Consider the following 18,914-nt stretch of genomic DNA (forward strand, 5'->3'; position numbering starts at 1 on the left):
AAAAGTTGGACATGGCTGGACTTGACAGTGAAAAGCCTATCTACCGAGGTCATCCATTCGGAGGTGGTGGATTCCTCAGTTGGGATTTTGCCGTCGCTACAAGCTGCAGAGAGGCCAATGGCACCATTGAGCACGCTGAACAGCGAGTCCTCTGTCATCTCATATCGAATCTCCAAGATATGGTACACCTGAATGACCACGCCCAACATTCGCTGTACCTCTTCACCTACTTCTCCCCATGTAATGATTGCATCATCTTCATTGATCAGCTCCTGAATGGATTGAAGACGACTCTGCCGAAGCTGGAGATATATCTTGGATACATCGAGATGTACGTGGATGCACAGGACCGAAGATTAACGAGTTCAGCCGAACGGTCAATGGAAAATCTCAAAACCGTGTATGCCCTGGAGCGACAGTTTCCGAAGTTTCATGTCATGGAGATCCCGAAAGTGATGAATCAGTCAAGTTCTTACCCGAAGCTTTACATCGAGTCATGAGACTGGATATAAAAAGAAAATGCACGAATTAGTTGAATTAGATTGCTGCTACATTATCATAATTGCTCACTATCATTTTTTTCAAAGTCTATAGTCGCAATATCCCCGCGACTCTACTATCCCACTGATGTAAAAACTGACGCTCTACTCGGGATGGAGGTGTTCCTACCATAGTGTCACACCTTTGTTGAAGTTCAAAGCTCAAGTAGCCAAAATTTAGATTAATGGAACTTTTATATACTTTGACTCATTACAAAGGAGGAAACATTGTAATATCATCAGGTTCCGGGGATGAAAAATTGAGCCTGATATATGATGACCCGCAAACTTACCTCTTCGGATGATTGTCGTAACTTAGTATCCTGAGAGTAGCATATTCTATCTTCGCTTATTTTCTTAAATTAATTTGATTAGTAAAACAAGAATTTCATAATCAATATGCTGATGAGATGTATCTGTTTCATTGACCGAGACACGCCCGACTATCGGACTTTTCGGGGGGTTTTTGTGAAAATCTCTGACCTATGCACTTTTGCATAAAAAATAAAGGCCTTCATATTAATTTATCTGTTGAAATTTGATTTTCAGCAAATATGCTTATGCATCTCATTTCACCGAATTTATTTATTGCATACACATATCATGTATTGAAGTCAATTAGATGCATAACTAGGGTATTTTATATTTGGTAGCATTGAAAATCACTAATGATAATTTCAATTCCCTATAGCTCTCTGACTTTTGTATTTATGTTAATATTATGTAATGGAGAGTATGCAAGTTTGGGGTATAATTTGAGAATGGAATTTGTAGATTCCCATAAAAGGATTTAAATTGAATTGAAAAGTATTACACAAGTCTTATGCTCTACATGTACGTAATTTTATACTATGTTAACCTCACTTTTCTATTGCTATGATTTTTCAGGTATTTTTTTTATTAATGTATTTGATATACTTTTGTACCTGTATGCTGCGAAATTATATACTGTTTGTCCACTTGGATAATAAGTTTTTTTCGTTTAAGAAGCATACCTAAATTATATATTCTACTCTTTTTATTGTATTCAGTGGATATATAGCATTATTAATTGATGTGTAACTAAAACTTGATCCCTATTTGCAAAGATACTATGGAAATCGATATTTACTTTGAATTATTATGAACAAATTATTGAAAGTAGGCCTAACAGTCTGTAATAATGGGTGCCTTCGATAAATATTGAAAGTAATGATTCTTTATTATCACCAAGAAGCGCTGTTTTTTATGTAAATTTTGATAAGACTATCTCATCTAGTTCATTAAAACTGGAAAGTGCAGTGCATCTGCAGTGATTCATGGAAGTCATGCGCAGATTTCTGAAATAGAATGGTCCGTATTCTGAATTTGAGTTTCATTCAAACTCTGGTCTATACAGTCTGGTTTATCTATGGAAAGCCAACTGTGAAAAAATCAAGAAAAGTACAAATTAGATTTATCAGCTGTTAATGTCTTACTCTGTTTGTTTTCAACTGTCAGCATGGGAATAATAACTAAATCAGTTTACTTCGCCACTATATATAGCATGATGATAGTGGAGGTAGTGGAAGAACAGAGTAATTATATTAATGACTCTGAAATTGGCAATCATTTCGATTATTTTATCTATTCAACATATTTGCAATTCATTTTGTTTAGTTCAACTGATGCCATCTTGTTATTTATCTATTGTGTTTTTTAATAATCGGAAAATAAACAAACAGTGAAAATCAATCGTACAATGTAAGCATTTTTTTAATATATATTTTCAGCATACCATGTAATTATTTTAGCAGAGTAAGACCAAACTCGATTTCATAACATGGGCCAGTGAATTTAGCATCCTCAAGGGTTCGGCAGCTCCTTAAACATAGGATCATCACGGGTATGACGAGGGGCACAATGGTTCCTTTCTTTCAAAGGGGTGGTTTTAAGTGTGGACCGCCTCGTCTCTGACACCACCCTTTTACTGTTGTCTTCGTCGTCGTCTCCATCCAGTGCAAATGCTTGCAGGAAGAAAAAAACCTATTGCATCGGGTTTATAAAATTTCGAGTTCAAAATTCAAAGAAGATGAACACAAGATTCGTCCAATAATTAATTTAATCAAATGAAACGACAGATTACCATAAACCTGGTAAACATTACTACTCATAGATATTCATTATTGTCATTGCAACTGCAGTATATTATTTCATAATTAAAAACAAATAATTGATCTAACAGTAAGAACTGGAAAAAATGATTCTGAACGATTTTTTCACAGCAATGTGAAAATAAAAAACTGTATGAAGTACGACTGGAAAATGGCAAGAGAAAAATCCGTCATTTATTTTATACTTAAGGGCTATCTATCCCATTGTAAACCTTGATGTTTTTCAGTTCCAAAAGGTTTGAACTCTTAAATTATGATACACAACAATCTTAAAAATTGTCTGCAAATTGTGTCACAATGGCCTATTAACCGCTAAAGTTTTAGAATAAGTCTAGGGAGCGGATGAAAAATATTTTTATACTTTATACAGCAGAGCATGTAATGATATTGATGGCTGTCCTCTTGAAACATAATTGCGTGCACTGACGACATAGGGTCACACAACACTGATGTTAGCAAAAGTCCCAAAAATTACTCAATTGCTTGAAAGATACATGCCTATCCGAGTCCTTTCTGAAAGAGATATCTTTAAAGGTGCTCTCCTCAAAGGTGCGACATAACAGGTGCAAAATTACACTTAACCCTGCATCTTACATAATATTAATAAAACTAATAGCAATATTGAAGATGCACATCATTTGACTTGTTTTTCTTCGAGTGTAGCTATCTGCATGATTGGTAAGCCTGAGCCGAGTACCAGTTTATCGAAAAAAATATATATTTCATTGATTTTTACGATTAGGAATAATTCTTTGAGATGAACGGTTTCATCACTTTTTGTATCCCTTCGGTGAAGGGTGTAGTCTGTCCAATACCCAGAGAGACCAGCTTTGATCGATCCATGGAGCAATCCTTGGGGCGTGGCGTTTCACCCGCTGGTTGGACTGGGTTAGCTCTAAGGTGACCATGAGGAAGGTTGAAGGCATTGGCTATTGTGACTATCATTGTGTATTTTGTCATGAAGTCAGCTCCGCACCAATGGAACACACCACTGACCGACTCAGGATCCTAAACGCACAGATATGAATAAATGACAATCTTTATTTTACCACTCTCTACCCAGGTGTATCCGGGTAGATGTCTACATGAAGGAAGAAAATCCTTGAATGCCCTCAGCGTCCATATGTCTAGTTACGCTTAGGCAAATTTTAAGCGTCGTTATATAACCAAGTTTGGTAGGTTATGTTATTTGCGTTATGGAAATGTCCACTATACTATAAGTATCTGTTTTGTTTACAAGATGAATACTTAACTCGAACACATACGATAAAGAATATAGGCACATAGAATGCTCTATCAAGTAAAACAATATTGGAATTGGCCCATATCCATGGTAACTGTAGGGGGTGCCGGTCTGTTATTTTTTCATTTTATTTACTTTTTTGTCTTGCCTGAAATAAGTTCGGCAGAGACCTAGTAATCACTTTTCCAGTTGGTCCGTTAGGCTGTTCGAAACTGTTCGAAATGTTAATGTTTTTGTTCCACTAATTGCTCTCATGTCTTTATTTCTTCATCAATTTTGATCAAACTTACTTTAAATGATCTTTGGGTATTACCACGTGTGTGTTGTTGAGAAAGGTATGGTCAAAGGTCATATGTAGGGGTCACGAGGTCAAGTTTGTTCAAATTGCTCTCATTTCTTTATTTCTGATTTCTGTTCCCACTTGGTACAAATGAGCATTGGGTAATACCACATGTGTGTTCAAGAGAATGATGAGGTCAAATGTCATCTAGAGGTCAAAGGTCATCTAGGGGTCAATAGGTCAAGTTTTTATTCAAAGTGCTGTCATTTTTTAAAATTTCTGCCTCACTTGTGTACAAATCTTTGGGTAATACCACGTGTGTTCATGAGGATGATGGGGTCATAGGTCATCTAGGTGTTTAAAGGTCGAATGATAAGAGGTCATGTCTATGCTTTTTTCAAGACTTTGTTAAACCTGCTTATTCATATTCTGCATCAATTGTTTTTCACTGTTTATACTCGGTACAGATGATAAACACCACACGTGTGTTCATGAGTATGATAAGGTCAAAAGCCATCTAGGGGTCAAAAGATCACATTGCATTAAATGAATGACCAATAAAATAAAGTTATCGTCATCATCATTGTCGGGCATCGTCGTCGTCGTTAAAGTCACTTTAATAATCATTAACAATGATGATGATCATCAACATTACTGATATTTTCGTTATCATCATCATCATCATCAACAACAACACATCGCGCCACTTAAACTACCATCATGTGGCATGACCATCTTCGTCATCACACATTCTTACCGTCGTTCTCCTCTCACACATTTGTCTGCAGACCACAGCGATATCATCAACATGGGTTGGACATCGGATGCAACAATCATCCACCAAGTCAACGTTGTCTTGGTTCACCAAGGTATTGAGAAGGGTAGTGACAGCACTCTCTTCTATCGTCTCGATCTGGCCGTACAGTATGGGTACTCGTAAGACAGCATAATCTATGGTAGTAAAGAATGGACACAAAAAACAGACTACTTGGCTTTTCAAACTCTTTACTTTCAACGATAAACCATTATCTCACTATTTCAGGTTTCATTTGGATCACTGTATGATGTTGTCCAAGTTCAGTGTTGACGAGCTGATGTTCATTACTGCAAGGACCGAAATTATGCCACAGCTATATACATGTAGAGCAACAATTGCAAAAAGGTTTGTGCTGAATATGACGTTAGTGTTGGACCATCCAGCAAGTAAGGCGAAAGTTCTGACTACACTGGGGATTCATTCTGGCGCAACATGCATGTTATCATGTTATAACCCACAGTAAGGCAATTTTATAAACACGGCTATTATTTCTCTAACATACATGTTACAGCTAAACTAGAAAGGAGGAAAGAAAACAGAATCGAAAATATTTTTTTAGAAGGTGCGATTTCATGTTACCCTCATTATTCAATTGAGAAAAAAGCTTGTAGCCATGGTAACTTTAAGGTTTGCTTTCGTATTGAATATTATTTAATAAACGGCTCACTTGGGTTATGTGTTTGCGAGATTTTCTCTCCTTCTAGTTTTTGTCGTCCATATATATTGACTGGATTGGTACGGTCTGAAGGTTTATATGTGGGGTTGGTGCCGTCAAATACATATGTAGTACTGATGAAGATCAAGAAAGCACCAATCTCGGCTGAAAACAAAATAATTGATAAGAAAACAACTTAAAATCACGGTAGAGTTACAACAATATCAACCAATAGGAGGGGGAGGTAGAAGAGTAGGATGAACAAGAGGAGGAACAGGAGTGAATGAACTGATGAAGAAAAAGAAGAAGAGGGGGGGGGGGTATGGAGAAGAAAGAGGAAGAGACAGATGAATGCCAGAAGAAGGGAAAAACAAGACCAGGGGGAAAAGATAAATGAAGGTAGACAAGTAAGACTAGAAGAGAGAAAATGGAGAGAAGAGGCGGAGACATTGTGAAAGATTGTGAAGAATGGTTAGAAAAAATATTATGCTTGTCCTTTTCATCCATGATTTGCAAAAGTTTCCGGGGGATACAATTCAACCTTACCGCTAATTGTGGCTATTATTTCTGTTGCACTGCAGTTGATTGTCCTGGCAGCCTCTTCATCCCTCTCGACTATATCAGGTCTTCTTTGTGCAGCAGCATGGATCACAGCATCAGGCTGCAATAACATGATAATTTTGAATTAATTCACAATACATATTTGTTTCTCAATTCATCAAGTAAAAGTTCAGTAGACCTACAATAAAAGTACATCAGCTCTTTGTTTTTATTTTGTTGTAAATAGTTTGAATGATTGGCTGAGCCATGAAGCCTGAATTGTAAACATCTGGTTTCATTTAAATGCAAATAGATTGTTGACTATTACATATATACCAGCATATAAAGTAAACGTGCAGAATTGAAGTGATGAATTTGTTGAAAAAATATAGTAAATTATGTAAAAAGCCTAGTTTGATTGTGAAAGACTATATAAAAGAAGACCTTCGTAACTTATGAATTACATGATTTTTTAAAGTTTTGTTCATCCAACAGATGATAATGATGATAACTGTTTTGAATTTTGTTGAGGGAAAAAGGAACCAAAAGTAGTGAAATTCCATATTTGTTTTTCTTAAAAGACAAAATAACATTTTGGTTGATAACTTTGATAAAATTGACAAGTAATCGATAAGTTAAGGTGTCCTACTCACCTGGAATTCTTGCATGATCTTTCTCACCCCATCTTCGTCTCTGATGTCAACCTTTCGGAGTGTCCCCTTGGGACGAGAGAAAGCCAAGCCCAGGACATCAAACGAGGTATCCCCCTCAAACTCACTCATAAGAGCACGACCCAACAAACCAGATGCACCGGTAATTAAGATCTTCATGGCTAAAATGTTAACAATAATCGATATGTATTACCAAGACCTCTTGCGTGATGTATTTCGGACTTCAAACAAAAAAGTTGGTTGGCGTGGCAATTGCTGGCTAGAGTAATAATTTAAACTCCGTTGGCTTTGGTAACTACTGTTACGAAATTTATATAAGGGGATTGGCAATTAATAAATCACTATAGTGTAGGCTCGCACAGAACTCACTGAGTTCACAAGTGTTAGTTTTCCTTCCCTCTCACAGTCTCTGTATAAAAGTTCTCACTTCAATTCTTTCAATTCTCTCAGAACGTAAATCAACTATCCGTACATCTATTCTCTCACAAGTGGGGAACAGCAAAGTGAAACAATCGGAGCTGACTTTTAGGTTAGACTGTCCGTTTATTATAATAACGCGTTCGAGGAATAAAACACAATCCAACTATACAATCGATTGAAATGGACTACAAGACATGCCCCGAGAATCTCTCCCCCAATGCGAATTACCACCCCTTTTCTAGAGAGCTAAATCGAGCAAAGCATCCTTGAACTAGTTTCTATCCCTCTCCCAAGAACAACATTCGTCCTTGGCCTAGATGGGCTGAACGCGACTGAGAGTCCGTCCTTGATGTTGCATAACACAAGGACAGACTCTGTTTACGAGCTCGAGACCCTGGACTTGTGGAAAACAGAATTGTCCTTGGCGTGAGGTCAGGCGAGGTCGCACGCGACAGAGATCTGTCATCGCTGGGCGAGGCCGCACGCGACTGAGAGACTATCCTCGCCCTTACGTAAGCGAAGGACAGTCGCTCTTGACCAGCGAGGCCCGGGTAATAATAATGTCTGACCTCAGCTGGGAATGTTAGAAGGACGCTCATGGGCAGAACGAGATGTAGACATCCCGCAAGCTATGTGATTTACAAGTTCGAGAAGGATTTGCTCTCAATACCGAGAATGCACAGTATAGTACGAATACAAATTCGTGACACTACAAAAGCCGAGGTCAAAGCACTAAAAAGACACCCAATCTAATCAAGTTTAGGTAGTTTATTTTTACATACCTTAGTGTTAGTTGTAATCTATAAAATGAAAATTTCTTGTCAAAGAGTATATTATTTATTCTCCAATGTTATAAACAAGCGCGGGAATATCTCTCCCTTCTCTACTGAGTGTTGACATTTGTAAACCTCTGGGAGTACCGCTCCCTCTCCCCGGACCGGACAACAGTCTGAATCAGGGGAAAGTTACATAAACAAATGAATTATCTTGTGGTAAAATGCAATATGGCATTTTATCGACTTCTAATTTAAATTGCAATCCGGTTAATCTATTCTCTAACTTCTGCTGGTGCGCCTTAATAATTTTACAGCGTATTGTGATAATATGGCTACTGCAATAATACATAGGCCTACATCCTGGCATGCAAACAATATTTTTGAAAGAAATTATTTTATGTATGTATTATCATATGCAAGAAAGTACACAGACTAAACATTTACACCATCTTTAGCTTCGGTTCCTTTTTTCTTCATCACAGACATGGGTCCATAGTTGACAGACCAAGCAATGGCACATTTTTCTTCCGAATACATTTCCTTTTTCTATTTCCATTTGCTCAATTGTTTTTCACCACTCCCTTATTAAATTACATGAGAAGAAGAATGATGATGTGCCCCATAGCCCCTGATGATCCTTTCACAAGTTGTTTGTAGTAACGAGGGTTGGCGCATACTGTTTTTGTTTTGTTTTTGTTTCAGTTTTTTTAAACATGAACAGGGAGAATCACACATATATTTTTGTTGTATTTTTTAAGAACCTAATTGAAACCGAGGGAGTGAACTCAGCGAATTGACCACTTGCAAGCTTATCATGAAGGCATTTTTGCATCTTTGCAGGTCAAATTGATTAAGTGCATGGGTGAATTTGAAATAATAATACAAATGAAATATCTTCTCTTCCCTGATTTAAATGATAGTGGGTGGGGTAAATGTCTCTCCTATCAACAGTGGGTAAGGTCATGGAAGTGATCCGAATATTATATGCCCATCTTGAAGAATGATAAGATAATTATAAAAGTTGTCTTTTTTAAATATAAGTTTCGGGAGCTAGTAGTTCCACATGGTTTCATTGTATTATGCCCGGAGAGCTCCAACGTATAGATGTAAATGTAATGATTTTTCGCGCCTAGCGAAATAAGGATTACAGTCCGTGATTCCGAAGATTATTTTATTCCGGATGTTCAGCATGTTCAGTAACCCGAAGGTTCGTAATTCCGAAACACGTAAATTGTCTATACCTCGATCATGTCGATGTTTGCAAATCCGAACATTTGTGGCGTTATTTCGAAGTTTCCTTCGTCCGAAAATGTATTATGTCGATATATGTATGTATATATATATAAATTTTGTAAAGAAATGGATGAAGATAACAATGGTAGGCGTAGCTTAAATCAAGGTTCCGCCATGCCTCAGCTTGTCATTGTTCTAAACCCACCTTCACCCGACAAAGGAAATTATAATTGGTATTGTGTCGAAAATCTGTCTATCTGACGGTCAATCGGATTGGGTTTGCCGTAGCCACTAATCCGTCTCTGTGCACCGGCGTTCAAAGCTGGGGGCCCGGGTTCGATTCCCGGCGGAGACATTTTTTCGGCATCACCAATTTTTCCAAAGGGTATATAGCTATGGGGAACCTTGATTTAAGCTACGCCTACCATTGTTCTCTTCATCCATTTCTTTACAATATTTATATTAAAAAGAGTTACCAAAAGCTGTTGTACATGTATAACTTTACACATTTGTACTTCTCCCATACGTGTACTGTATCAAAGCAATAGCTTTGATCCAGCTGAGGCATGGCGGCTTGTCATTGTTCTAAACCACCTTCACCCGACAAAGGAAATTATAATTGGTATAGTGTCGAAAATATGTCTATCTGACAGTCAATCGGATTGGGTTCGCCGTAGCCACTAACCCGTCTCTGTGGTCTAGTGGTTAAGGCATTGGCGTTCAAAGCTGGGGGCCCGGGTTCGTTTCCCGGCAGAGACATTTTTTCGGCATTACCAATTTTTCCAAAGGGTAGATAGCTCTGGGGAACCTTGATTTAAGCTACGCATACCATTGTTCTCTTCATCCATTTCTTTACAATATTTATATAAAAAAGAGTTGCCAAAAGCTGTTGTACATGTATAACTTTACACACACACACACATGCATATTATTTCTGCTATTTGTTTCAATAATAAAAAAATATCAGGTATAAATATATTTCAATTAGATTGTTAGAATGTATATATGCATATGTTGTTCATTATGTCATTTGCTTATTGTTATGTTTTGCTAAGAAAAAAAATCATTACACTTGTATATATACTTTTGTTATTGGAATGTGGAAATCAATCAATCAAATCAAAACGAAATAAGATTCGTTATTCCGAAAGTTCGTTAATCCGATAAATGAAAATAATTTTGGCGAAACCCATCAAATAGGAAGGGGCAAGCGTGGTGGAGGGGGGGGGGGGGGTCGGAAACACCATTGCTGTTCAATTGTTATGAGGATGGAGGGGGGAGCCAAATAGGGTTCTTAATTGTCAAAATGGGTATTATGGTGCAAACGGATAAATAGGCATAATGTTTACTAACTCTTGTAGCCATTTGGGCTATATACCTGCATAAGATGACATCATTGGCATCTGCCCTGTAAAAAATGAAGTGCTAATTTAGCACTTACAGTGCTTTTATAATGACTGCACTATATGTTGATTTTCTAGTTTAAATTAGAACTAGAAAATCAACACTAGTAGTGCAGTCCCTATACAAGCACTGTAAGTGCTAAATAAGCACTTCAATTTTTTTACAGTGTGTATTCATACATTGTAGCCGTACCTTACCTTAGTGCAAATAAAACTCACAGTGAAAAAAAACCCCTCCTGATTCCTGATTATCCAAGCGTGAACACATACTGCATAAATATGGTATCAAATTATTTTGGAGAAAACATTCTTTCAGGTCATATAATAATCATGTGTTCGTGAAACATTTTCCTTAGATTGAGGATAAGTGAGATATAAAGTAAAAAAAAACGGTATATAATACACCAATGATGTACTCCTTAAACCATTCCCTTAGGGAATCATGAAAAGTGTGGGTGTGCATTCCCCAAAATATTTTGGGTCCTGCCTATATAATTTCAATAAATCAGTCAGGGCATGTAAGAGAATCACTTGTATTCAATCTCTTCCCTTTTGTATGGAGGAAGGGGTGGGCCATAAGCAGGGGTGCTCCGTGTGTCAAAGGCAGCATACCCTGGAATTATTATAATTGCATTGATTCAATTATATCTAATGATATTGATTATATTAATTTAACTTGACATGTATGTTAATTTATATTTAGATTACTTTCAAATATGTATTTTGTTTTTCTTCCAATATTGAATTTTGTTCATGCTATTGTTTATTTAAATTGAATCAATCTATCTTGTACTTATTTGTATCATTTTGAAGAATGAAAATAAATTTGAATTTGAATTTGAATTCCGGTATGTGGCAAAATATATAAATTTAATCAAACTGACCTACATTTTGTAGTGAAACCCCTCTTTTTCTTTCTTTTTGGCTTGTCAATTTTCTCTGGACCAAAATACCTTTACTTTATTGTTAAGCCCCCCTTTTTTCCTTGTAAAATTCACATCAGCAACCCCTGTTAAAAAGAAAAACAAAACGACAACAAAGAAAACGTTCCCAGGGACCGGGGTGGTTTATTCCTGTATTTATCCGTGGTTTTGTTCTTTCTCCCTCTTTCCGATTTACGTTGGATGCCTGCTCCCCATCTCTCTCTCTCTCTTCCCTTTCTCTCTTCCTCTTCCCCTCATGATAGATCAAACAGGTTCATATAAGAGCGCCCTCTTTGCTCTCTGATGATAACGGACATGGAACGTTTGTTGCTCGTATATTATGTTGCGGATCATCGTACACGGCGGAAAGTTCATCTCTTCTATGAGTTTTGTGCAGCTCAAAACTTTTTGCGCGGCTGAAATAACAGTGGGTGGATGCTCGATGGATAGAGCATTTAGCAGGTGTGCAAAGAGTACACAACGGATGCATGGCGTTTTCCAACGGATGATAAGATTTGGGTTTTTTCCGTTTTACATCCTCTTTGCATCCGTTAGTGATTTGGGACCAAGCCTTGGAGCGGTTTTATATTTTATTAAAGGACAAGTCTACCCCAACAAAAAGTTGCTTTGAATAGAAAGAGATAAATCCAAGAAGAAAAACACTGAAAACTTCATCAAAATCGGATGTGAAATAAGAAAGTTATGATATTTTTGAAGTTTTGCTTAATTTAACAGAATAGTTATACGCACATCCTGGTCCGTATGCAAATGAGGAGACTGATGACGTCATCCACTCACTATTTCTTTTGTATTCTATCACATGAAATATTATAATTTTCTCCTCATTGTCAAGTGAAAAAAAGATTGATTCTTCCATGAACATGTGGAACTAGCACTGCTGAAAACTATATGATTCAGTCAAGTTGGTCCCTATTGTCAAATCTGCAATATTGTATAATTCAAACAATAAAAAACAAGAGAAATAGTCAGTGACGGACATTGTCTCATTTGCATGTCACAGAGATGTGCATCACTGTTTTGTGAACAATAAGTGAAACTTTAAATGTCAACTTTCAGCGTTATTCTAGTTTGATGTTTCTCTATTTATTCCAATCAACGTTTTTCTGGGGTGGACTTGACCTTTAAGGGGGTAAGGAATGGAGCTGGGAAAGCAGGGTAGGTGGTTGTTCCATCAAAGTCACATTCAATCCAAATTAACGGTCATTAGAAATAACGCAATTTGATTTGCTGATTGATCTGAGCTCGATTACTTTGGTGTACGAGCACCTAACTCCGGGGGGGGGGGCACTCAGTATATAATGCATAGTGGGTATGTGCCGCGGAGGGGACCCCCATTTTTACACACAAATTTCCGTTCCAAGGCATAGCATTTTTGTCTTATTCAGAAAAAGAACGAAGAAAGCCGCTCCAAAGCATAGAATTTTCTACTTATCGAGCAAAAAGAAGAAAGAAATCTGCTCCAGAGCTTCGCATATTTTTCGTTACGCCGTTCCAGTCGCATTGCTCCGCTACAATGAACTGCAATTCGTGAAAAGCGGACGCAGAGCACTGTCCGACCATCGCCTCTGCGCGAGCGCACCCGGCGGCCGTGCAGCCGGGCGAGCTGCATCATACACGCACACCCGTTCCATAGGGATCCATACGCACTCACACGCTGGCGATCCGTTCCAAGGACCCCCGTTTTCACAAACATTTGTAGTTCCGAAGCCGGGGGGGGGGGGGCCACTTCCATTCACGAGTGTATACCATGCGCCCGACCATGCGCGACCATGGGGTCTCGAAAATCACCCTAAACACGTAATTTCCATATTCTGAAAATGCACCCCTTAACAAGTATTGGCGTGTGAAACCCTACCCTTAACAAGTATTGAAAACAAAACGATACTCTTGGCAAATAGAAATGAACCCCTAAACAAGTACAGGAATGTTTTATTGTTACGGGTCCTTCGGTCGTCGGCTTTACCTTATTTGGTTTAGTACGACCCCAGCTTCTACACCTTGCGCAAATCGGACTCTAAACACGAAGTGTTGGGGCAAAAAGGACATCCTTTATAAAATATTTTAATTTTGTTTTATCATCCCCGCAAATTCGACCCTCAAATACGTAATTATCCTAGCGAAATAGATACCCTTTTTTCATTATTTTTGTGTTTTTGACACCCTTATCACGTTACGTACGTAACGTGCCCTGTCGTGAAAAGGACATCCTTTTTACGTGTTTTTTGGTCGCGCATGGTATCCACTCGTCAATGAAAGTGCCCCCCCCCCCCGGGTTCCGAAGCCCGTTCCCAGGGGCGGATCCAGGATTTTGAAATAGGGGGGGCGCCAGCGGCGAGGGAGCGAAGCGACCGAGCGGGGGGAGGGTGTGGGAGGGGGGATACCCCCAGAGGCGTCGATCCTGGGGGGCAGGGGGGCGATCGCCCCACCAATGAAAATATTGGGGGGGCAAACATATCATTTTGCCCCCCCCCCAATAATTCCGCATGTGCAACTAAAAATGAATTAAGATTGTAATGTTACACGGAAATCAGAAAGCGAGATCGAGATACCAACTAGTTCTTTATTTAAAATCGTGCTCAAAATGTCCGCTTTTCAGATTGGAATATAAAAATGTTCAGCTCGCGCTTTGCGCTCGCATCATTTCTGTAGCCAAAACCCATACTTTTCATGATTAAATAGGTGAATGGAATGTCCTGTTTTCAGTTCTAAACCTCAAAAGATCTCCGCTTCGATTTGCAATAATCTTTTGTTGGATATATATCCTGTTCTTTATTAAAAGTGTCCATTAAACTTTCTTTCAGATCGAAATATCAAAATTTTCAGCTCGCGCTTCGTGCTCGCATCCGTTTCTGTAGGAAGAAAACGCATACTTTTCATGATTAAATAGGTGAATAGAATGTCCCTTTTTCAATTCTAAACCTCAAAAGAACTCCCGCTTCGATTTGCAATAATCTTTTGTTGGATATATATCTTGTTCTTTATTAAAAATAGTCCATTAAACTCATTTTTTTCAGATCGAAATATCAAAATTTTCAGCTCGCGCTTCGCGCTCGCAGCTATTGTTCTTTTAGAAACCCATATTAATCATTGGTACCAAAAATGCTTAGAATATCAAGCTTTCAGGTCAGAATATAAAGAAATTTCAGCTCTCTAACGGGACTCACATTATCTGTGTAGTGAGATACATGTATCTATCCCCCTCATGAGTTACTACAAACACTCCTAAACAGGTACCTTTTCCCTGTTTTCATGTCAGTAAAAAATTTCAGCTCGCGCTTCGCGCTCGCATTAATTTGTTGGTGAGGGTGAGATATATGTCTCTTTCTCATGAGTCACACACACACATATATATATACATATGATATAGACCTATGTGTGTGGGGGAGGTGTAGGGGTGTGTGTGGGTGAGTTTGTTCGTTTTGTGGGATCGAGCGCCTTTGGAACGTTGATCCATGATTTTGCCCCCCCAATCTGAAAAATGGATCGACGCCCCTGGATCATACCCCCCTCCCACGGCAAGGACTTTTTCAAAAAATCATGTCCAAAAGTCGTATTTTGAGAGCACCTTAAGAAGAAAAATGCACACTTAAATCACTGTAACTTCATGAATAAAAGACACATACTGACTCATTTAGGAGCTGGTTTCCAGTCACACACCGTATAAGCGGTCATTCAAAACATACATTTTGCAAAGGCTCTTCACTTGCTTGCATCGTGTGATTGAAACGTCAAATTTAAATGATACGAAACTGAGACTTGTAATCGATAAGTTCCGAATAATCCATTCTGTTTATTGTCATTTGTGTATTTACATTGTGTGTTTCAAACGAGAATTGTTTAGTCGTATGGCAACATGCATAAAATTTGGTTCTTTTTTCCCCAAAATGCACAGTAAATTGTTACAAACTACAGAAAAAAACGACATCATCTTCTGGTAATCAACCTTTTCCCTCGTATTATTTTCAAATCATCTTCAATAATCCAGTCATTCTGCACAACCTCAAAGTAATATAATGCTTCTTAAGGGGATTCTCATCATTTTTATTGTTTACGTTCAAAGTCTCTCATCGCGTTGCCATCTTAACTTATGACCAGCCAGGATGAAATTGTATATATTTATTTTAACATAAGATAATCAATTTTTACGAAGCACTTGTTAAAACTATACCACAAATAATTAAATAAGGTCAATGATAAAATGCTATAGAAAATACATGTAAGGAGCTTTGATATCCAGTCCATAATTGTATAAGTTATAACTATCAGTGGCAGAAAATGTAAAATAAACCGAGGCTCGTCTTCGGTATACAAAAGGCATTTTGTAAGCTTTTCATTTATGAAATTACAACTTGTTTAGACCATGAATTCATATAGGCTTCCAATTTGATGTTTTTTCTTCATGTTGAATCAATGTATACTAGCTTTCCAACCAACATAGTAAATGTTGTAAACTGTATTGATTGCCTTCTGTTGGGCAAAGCTTTTCCTGCCAAGTTTGAGCTCAATCATGACTTTTATTTTTTTAAGATGAAAATATGGAAAGTTTATTTATGCAAGACAAACGAAGAACAGACGAAATAGTGGAATTTAATTACTCACACTATAATATATGAGGGATATACTTTTAAAGCTCTGCACTATATAGATCCCGTTTGCTGCCTGTGCAAGTCTCGGGGTTCTGTGGGCATAGCCACAAAATATTATATACGTTTTTCGTACGTGAAATACTTCAGTAAATAATTTAATAACGAATATCACACCCAAATGTATTTCTATGATATGCATGATTAATTCAAGGAAGTTTTGCCGTACAATGCATTATCACGTAAGCGCGATTGGAGGAATGTTATGAGAATGTCCCGCTTTAGATTTAATACCGTATCCTCCCATTTTGTCATAATTATATTGTGTTAAGATACTGCATACTTAACTAGTTCATCATCATTACAATGTTGTGATTGCTTTCAGCTAGGTTTGTGTCTGTTCAGTGGTGTTGATCTTTTTTTTTACGTAATCGCTGGTACAAATTTAGTTTCTGAAAAAGAGATAATGATTTTTTTTCATATGGTGGAGCGGTAAATAGTTATTTAGTCTGCAGACTTCTATTTCATTTTTTCATACCATCTTAGAGAAAATTGTGACTTTTTTTGGTCTGGGTTGCAAGATAATGGTTTTGCATTAGGGTTACGGAATAGGAATAATGTTTAGGACTTACAAATTGGCCCGTGGGTTTGGGAAAAGGTGTTCTCCCTCAAATATTTCGGGGGAGGTCGTCCCCCCCCCCCTAGATTTTTAAAACTATTTTTTTTTTATTTTGCTGGCAATTTTTTTTTAAAAAGATATATTGTAATCAGCAAACCTATAGATTATCAAACATTAAAAATGGGGTAAGGGGGGGGGGTTAATGTCACAATTTCTACTTTTTAACAATACACAATGTGTCCTCGGGACGTTTTTCCCCAGCACGAAAGTATTTTTATTCTCCCCCCCCCCCCCGTCACATAAAATCTTCGCTCCTTACGCTGACATATAGCTGCCTATACACAGCAAACGCGGAGTGGGGTCGACTGGTGATTGAAAATATACAATTTTGCTCCTTGTTAATTCGTTGGAATGATTGCTTCGGCGAAACTTAGTTGGGGCGCCCTGGATAATATGCCTCTGAATCTACCAGAAAGTGTAAAAGTTAGTTTACATTAAATACAAATATGTCTTACCTATACATTTCAGTGAAAACGTATATGACCAAGGCAGAATGATAATGCTGCACACGTGGCGCCCGATATAGGGCTTCATCTTTGAGTGAAGAATAATCTCGGGGATAGACATTATCATTCGCATCGTTGACACTTTCTCTCGCGATTTCTTACTTACAATTTACATGTATTTGCCATAAAGACGGACAAACGCATGTTACAAAAAACACAAAATTTCGGGAAAAAATGATATCCAATCCAACATCTTCACACTGGTCACTGCACTACAACTCCCGATTACAAGTGGTGCAACTTTCCAACCAATCGACTTGCGCGCCCTGGAATTCCGAAATTTACATATTGCAATACAGTATAACAGAGGTGCATTTGTGCGAACGCAAAGGCCATGAGCGTAAGTTAAAATATAGTTTTGACTAGATCTATAGCCCTTGAAATTGACTACATTGTACCAATCCAGTAAATATAACCATCAAAAAAAAAAAAATCCGGCGAAAATAGGGGGGGGGGGGCGCGCGCCCGGGGCGCCCCCCTCTGGATCCGCCACTGGTTCCGAGGACCCTCCTTTTGACAATAAGCCCGCTCCAAGGCCCCCGTTTTTTGTCTCGTCAGCGGCACATCCCCACCACTTTTTTGGTCGAGTGCCCCCCCCCCGGGACCTAACTGCGGCTATATATATATATTTAGAGCAGGGCCTTTTAGAGGAACCATAACTTAAAACAAAATGGCGACAGAGGGAGACATCTAAGTTTTAAAATAATTCAGCCTGACGTGAACCAGTAGATTAGCTATTCGTTGAATCTATTTGGAAGTGATTCAATGAGAAGAGCCGACATATATGTAGTTCTATGCACAGATCGATTCCCTAATAGAATATATATATATAATAATAATCTTAGCCGTGTTCTCTCAGCTGTTTCAGGCACAGTTGTGTGGACCTCGTTACATAAAAAGTTATTATTGTGGTAACTTCGCCTTTCAGTGGTAACTACAATGGCAACATGGCCCAAAATTCAATCAAAATCAAGGATTTTATAGAAGATATCATTGGATGACAAAGTTCCTATAATATCAACATTTATGCAAAGGGGTCCTGAAGCAGTTTATTCTGGTGTAAACCTTTAGGACCTACTGCATGCTGTTCACAATTCTTTTCTTTAGCCATTTTACTAGTTAAAAAGATTGCACATCGTTGGTTTTATACCAAACATGGCTTCCATGTATATTCGAAGCTACGGGGGGGGGGGGGCTGGGGCCACAGATTTTCGGTGCCCCCCCCCCCTCTTCACAAAAAATGAAGGAAGCAAAAACAAGTCCAGGCACTATGACGATGCAAACATAAAGAGAAAGGTTAAAGATTATACAAAGATGCAAAAAGGAGGAAGAGACTATGTAGGAAGATGAGAGAAAAAAGAAAAGGGAATGAAATAATTATGGGATTGGGAATAATTTGAAAAGATGAGAGGAAGAAGAAAAAAGAAAAGGGAATGAAGTATGGGACCGGGAATAATTGGAAAAGATGAGAGGAAGAAGAAAAAAGAAAAGGG

The 18,914-nt window shown here is 38.0% G+C and overlaps 2 protein-coding genes across 3 annotated transcripts; one reads left to right on the forward strand and one right to left on the reverse strand.

Moving 5' to 3' along the window:
* Positions 1-11: 11 nt before the first annotated feature.
* LOC121419149 lies at positions 12-502 on the forward strand. Its single transcript, XM_041613481.1, has one exon. The coding sequence runs from the start codon at positions 12-14 to the stop codon at positions 498-500; it is 489 nt and encodes a 162-aa protein (XP_041469415.1). The 3' UTR covers positions 501-502.
* Positions 503-1,520: 1,018 nt separating this feature from the next.
* LOC121419148 (methionine adenosyltransferase 2 subunit beta-like) lies at positions 1,521-7,505 on the reverse strand. Of its 2 annotated transcripts, XM_041613478.1 has the most exons (6): positions 6,860-7,505; positions 6,213-6,327; positions 5,679-5,831; positions 4,952-5,145; positions 2,296-3,679; positions 1,521-1,941 (listed from the first exon to the last, which is right to left on the reverse strand). In XM_041613478.1, the coding sequence occupies exons 1-5, from the start codon at positions 7,034-7,036 to the stop codon at positions 3,410-3,412; spliced, it is 909 nt and encodes a 302-aa protein (XP_041469412.1). In that variant the 5' UTR covers positions 7,037-7,505; the 3' UTR covers positions 1,521-1,941; positions 2,296-3,409. The 2 variants fall into 2 exon arrangements, with proteins under 2 accessions (XP_041469412.1, XP_041469414.1); XM_041613480.1 differs by lacking the exon at positions 5,679-5,831.
* Between the last annotated feature and the right edge of the window lie 11,409 nt (positions 7,506-18,914).

Source organism: Lytechinus variegatus, chromosome 7 (assembly GCF_018143015.1).
Source record: "Lytechinus variegatus isolate NC3 chromosome 7, Lvar_3.0, whole genome shotgun sequence".
In the NCBI taxonomy this organism is placed as follows: Eukaryota; Metazoa; Echinodermata; class Echinoidea; order Temnopleuroida; family Toxopneustidae; genus Lytechinus; species Lytechinus variegatus.

Bases quoted from the DNA above. Each gene is read 5' to 3' on its own strand.
- LOC121419149 (XM_041613481.1), top strand. From the start codon at position 12: ATGGCTGGACTTGACAGTGAAAAGCCTATCTACCGAGGTCATCCATTC.
- LOC121419148 (XM_041613478.1), bottom strand. From the start codon at position 7,036: ATGAAGATCTTAATTACCGGTGCATCTGGTTTGTTGGGTCGTGCTCTT. The intron at 5,832-6,212 runs GTAAGGTTGAAT...TTTTGTTTTCAG, and splicing joins AATAATAGCCACAATTAGCG to CCGAGATTGGTGCTTTCTTG. The intron at 3,680-4,951 runs GTAAGAATGTGT...CTGTGCGTTTAG, and splicing joins TGTGTGAGAGGAGAACGACG to GATCCTGAGTCGGTCAGTGG.